General features: G+C 40.9%; 1 protein-coding gene across 1 annotated transcript in view; it reads right to left on the bottom strand.

Moving 5' to 3' along the window:
* Nucleotides 1-4,470: 4,470 nt before the first annotated feature.
* The window catches only part of LOC102483300 (UDP-glucose:glycoprotein glucosyltransferase 2), a 14,984-nt gene continuing 14,195 nt past the window's right edge, over nucleotides 4,471-5,259 (bottom strand). Inside the window, exon 6 of the mRNA XM_027776386.1 lies at nucleotides 4,471-4,598. Within this exon, the coding sequence (XP_027632187.1) occupies nucleotides 4,471-4,598 (128 nt within the window). The remainder of the gene's footprint in view (nucleotides 4,599-5,259) is intronic.

Raw genomic sequence — 5,259 nt, 5'->3', positions numbered from 1 at the left:
AGACCCAGTGGCTTCAACTCACGCCAGTCACATGTGCGTGCATGCCCAAGATCCCAACAGAATGAAAAAGGGATTACGGCATGGCCATCCCCCCTGGTGGGGGGTGATTTCTCACTTTCTGTCTGTCTTTCTGGAGAGTGCATGTGCCCTATAGCAAAAACCTCTCAAAATAAACAAACAAATAAATAAATAAATAGGAGAGTAGATAAGGGGAGAAAAAGGAATCAAATGTTGTAAGGTGTGCCACCATTAATAATAAAAATAGAGGGTACACATCTAATCTATGTAATAAAATTATACATATGTTATTTCTAGGAAGATATCCAAGAACCTATTGTTTTCTTATCTATGAAGAGAAGTTTCAGAAGTCTAGAATATAAGAGTGCCTTATTTTGTTATATGAATATGTCATTGTAGTCTTCTTACCACTTATGCATAATTCTTTTAACAATAACTACAGTAGTTGTTTGAAAAAATTCAATAATTTTGGCTACCACTAATATGTTATGAAAGAACGGAATTCAAAAATTGAGAATTCACACAAATTGCAATATATTGAGACTATGTTTGGTATAAATTCATATTAAAATGCATCAAAAAGGTTACAGAAAAAAATTTCGGCACTCATAAGGAACATACCTGATCAAAATAAAACAAAATAAGCTTACAATTAACAGAAGAAATTAAATATCCAGAATTTTCATCATTTCTATTGATTCCCTCAGGTTTCACATACTAGATCTGTACAGAATTGTTTTCATTTCTTTTTTTTTTTTTTGGAGTGGTTTTTGCTATAGGGCATATGCGCTCGCCAGAAAGACAGAGAGAGAGACATAGAAAGTGAGAAATCACCTGCCCAGGGGGGATGGCCATGCCGTAATCTCTTTTCCTCCATTCTCCTCTCGAGATCTTGGGCACGCACGCACACGTGCCTGGCATGAGTTTAAGCCACCGGGTCCGGGACTCGAACCGCAGTCAACTACATGAGAGTTCAGCGATGTAACTATTACACTAACTGCTGGTCCCATGTTTTCATTTCTTGACATCCTATTTATCCAACTTTACAGTTTGTTCATATCATATCATATATTCATATACTTATTATTATAGTGGTTTGGATATAAAGAAAAGTATTTTGGGGGCTGGTAGGTGGGGTGGTGGTTAAGGCATTGAGTTCTGACATGGCTGACTGTGGTTCAAGTCTCAGATTTGGTAGCTTGTTTTTTCACTCTCTCTCTCTCATTTTGTCTATGGTGAACACATGCCTTGTAGTAAATTCAATAATAATATTGATAAAATTCTTTAAAAATATTAAAACTGTGTACAGTAAGTATTAAAATTCTCAATATCAAAGTTCTAAATGGAAATTGAATCTTTTTATCAAAAATCAAAACAATCTCTCAGCCTAGCCATGGCGGCACACACGGCTAAGATGCTTTGTTTCGCTGGCTGGGACAAAATGGGAAGCCCGGGTTTAATTCTTTGTCTAACGTAAAGATTGGGTGCAGTGACATGCATGTGTAATCCCAGTGAACTCGGGAGGCTGAGGCAGGGTTGGGGACCCCTGATGTATAGGACATCAAACCTAATAGTAGGCCAGACTCTCAGCCACCACTGCTGGGAGACTCAGGGAGACCAAATGATTATTTTGATAAGCTGCTGGTGCTGGCTGTAGGGTCAGACATCTCCTTCTTCACTTTCCAAAGCCTAAAGAGTTCCCTCTCCAGGTGCCAGGGTTGAGGTACTTTCTTGTCATGAAATCATCGTGCCCCATACCACATGAGCCTACCAGAACCTGGATTTTCACCTATTTTCTTTCCAAGTTTATTTTATTCATGGTAGTGCATACATGCACACACATAAGAGTGTGAGTGCGTGTGAGCTAGACACCCTCCAGAGTTGTATTATGTCAGTGTCCCCTTTCCCCAGTACCCAAGCTCCTCTATATCTTGGGCATGTGTGCGTACATGTCTGTTTTCAGATGAACCTATGGTTGGCTGTGTGGCTTCCAGAACTACAGTTCAATATACTGCCAAATGTGTCACATTAGGCTAATTTTGCATATTTTCTAATCATTCTCACGTGCAAACCTTTCTCTCTTTTTGTTTTGTTCATAGGTTTTTGTCACAAGGCACATGTGCTTGCTGGAGAGGAGCAAGACAGATACAGAGAGAGGGACAGTGAGAAATAACTCCCATTCCCCCAGGGGGGTGGCCATACCACAATCCCTTCTCCTGGGATGGGGGGCACAAACACACATGAGTTCAGTATGATTTTCAAGACACTGGGTCTGGAACTCGACCCATGTCTCATGTTGATGGCCACATGGGAAGTCCAGTGCTTCAACTGCCATGCCACCTGCTGGTGTACACACAAATCTTTCATTTGGAAATGTCAGGTACAAGTAGGACAAAGCATTTTTAAGAAACTTATAAACTCTGCTGCATACTCCACTATGGCCTGCATGGTTCACTGTCATAGGACTTGTTGAGTAGTGGAAAGATGGTTATTTTCATAATCTAGGAACATATCTTATTTTTTTTCTCATTGATATATCAAATTTTATTAGTAAACAGTAATTAACCTCTTTAAAATTTTGTGCAAAATTTTATGCAGTGCAATGAGGGTAGTAAAGACAGTGGAGGATGATAATTATGTTGCATGTGAGATTTTAACTATATCCTATACTTAATGGGAAATTAACCAGTACTACCTTCAATAATACATGGTGCTCCATACTTATGCTGTAAAACGATATCTTTCTAACAAAACAATCCAGGGAACTGGATCCAAGTTAAGGTTTAAATTCCTTCCTTTTGGCTGGGCTACAACATGAAGGCTATACCTATACCAACCAGGGCCATCTGAGTTTGCTTTTGGGGGGAGGAAAGATGCACAATGTCCAGCAATGGTCAGCATGGAACCCTATATTTTCAAAAAGCTCTATATAACTCCTACCTTTTATCATGATTATTTCAGTGGAGATGGCCAATGGATGAAACCTGTCTGAAGATGATCACACCAGAAATCAAACTGCCTTTATTAGGTATATGGACCAGGAGATGACAGAGGTAGAGTCAGATCTTTTAAAATTTATCTTTAAGGAGGTCATTCCAGTCCTCACAAAACCAGATGACTGTGAATGGCAGACAATGTGGACTGTTCACTGAATTCTCTGACAACTGACCTAATGCTGGCGGCCTCAGTGAAATAAAGTGCACAGCTGTCAAATTACATGTAGATGATCTGGAAAGCCAGAGGTGTAATAGTCTAGCTTCAATGGCTACAGGAGTGCAGCCAGAGGTAGCTGACTTTGAGATGCAAAAGCATAACCTGAAAAAGTATGAACGGAGATGGTGGCCCTAAGAAGGAGCTCAAAGGTCTCACACAGTCACTTTGCCAGAAGCAGGTGAGGGCCCTAGGCAGTGTGGTCTCCTTCCCTTAAGACAAATAATTCAGCCCTGGACAGAAGTCACAAGTCAGGTGTGGCACGGTAGCTTTTATCGGACACAGGAGTCCTTTATCATGCTCCCAGTGCAAACGGTAGGTGTGTTTCCATTTCCTATGCAATGGTAGATCCAGATGGCAATGGAAGTTCCCAGGATGGTAGTCTCGATAAGCAGCTTGTCTCCAGTCAGACACAGCAGAGGCCTAGACTGTCTGCATCTAGAGAAATAATCCAGACTGTCAGATTGGCAGCTACAGTGCATTTTCGGTGTGCAGTCCCAAAGAGTGGTGTCTCTCACCTGCCAGTCTGTAGTCCTCCAAGTGGCAGACCAGAGAAGCAGGCCATTAGCAACAGCTCTAGTGTCAGTATAGATACAGCAATTTTCATCAAGGGGTAAGATATTTGCCAGAGAAATAAGGATTGCTTTGAGTTCTAGCCAAGGGGGAAATAAGCACACCTGCTATTGGTTTTACACAGCTGTATGGAACTTGGTTAAATGGCAGCAACAGCAGCCCAAAGACACTACCAGCTTTTACACTACCGGGTCATCCCTCACCTCGGAGGAAGGGTGATTTCTCACTTTCTGTCTCTCTCTCTCTTCAGTGAGCACAGCTGAACATATAAATAACTTGGCCCAGGTGTTTAGGAAAATCACTGTGAACTGAGCTGTAACGTTACTTGAGGTAATGGAATGAGGCATTCCGTGTGCCCTGAAGAAGCTGCCACTTTTTCATGTATACCTGAGATCACACTACGGCCAAGCAGCTATGCTCTTGAATATTGACTAGAGAGAGGTTTGTTGAGTCCCTTTCACCTGGTCAGTTCTAGTTAACTTACACCAAAATGTAAATGTCAGATGGTAGAGTCACAAGGCTTTTGTGGGTCATGTGTTCACAGAGAGACCTTTTAGCAAGAGCTAATCTTTTTTAAAAGGGGTGCATTTGGTGGCTCAGTCAGGCAGGTGGCGCTGTTGTACTTGGAAACAGCCTCTCTAGGTAGTCCAGCAGCAATGAAGTCTGTAACTAAAGTTGTGATTGTCCTTCCTCCTGGAATTCTTTGTTGTTTCTGTTAGAGGACCTGAAGGTTAACAGTTCATGAGGCAGTCCCTGAATGAGAAAGTCTCCTGTACTGTATGAGCATTCATAGTATTCTGTGTAAGCATGTAAAATATCAATACTAGTTATATATTCGGATGTGGGAGCCAAAAGTACACTGAATAAGTCTGAGTTTGGGCACCATTTTCTGTATAAATAATAGATCAAGAAGCGCATATCACGGGCTACAACACTATCATCAGAAGATCATTATCACCCAGTAAGAACACAGGGAAAGAAAGGCAGACAGCAAGGAAGAAATATAAGTATGGACTTTTATTCTCCCCAAATGGTAGACCTTTGCCCTTTCTCTTCCAGAAAGTCATATGTTTACCAACTTCCCACCACTGTCTCCAAAACTATGAACAACTGTAAAAATCTAAGGTACGATTTTTACCCAAGTTACAAACTAAGTTAGCCTTTATCATATCATAGATTTTGGCAGAAGACATGAGACTCCGGGGTCAAAAACAGAAGATCACATTGGTCATCGAATAGCAAGCAGCATATGTATTATACTTGGAGAATTCCACAGGAGGTGATAAAATATGTACCTAGATGGGTCCTACACAAACAGTGGGTATATTTGGACTGAGGAATAGTGGACTTGGAAAACTTGTCTGTTTTATAGCAAGTAGTAAACAGGTTCCCCAGAACCTAAAAGGAAATATTACCTTATTTCTCAAGTTTGCTTGCTATAAACACAACCCTGAGAAA

This window comes from Tupaia chinensis, unplaced genomic scaffold, assembly GCF_000334495.1.
Source record: "Tupaia chinensis unplaced genomic scaffold, TupChi_1.0 Scaffold000057_1, whole genome shotgun sequence".
NCBI lineage: Eukaryota > Metazoa > Chordata > Mammalia > Scandentia > Tupaiidae > Tupaia > Tupaia belangeri.
Note: the sequence above shows the minus strand (reverse complement) of the source record. Positions and strands in the feature narration are given on the sequence as shown.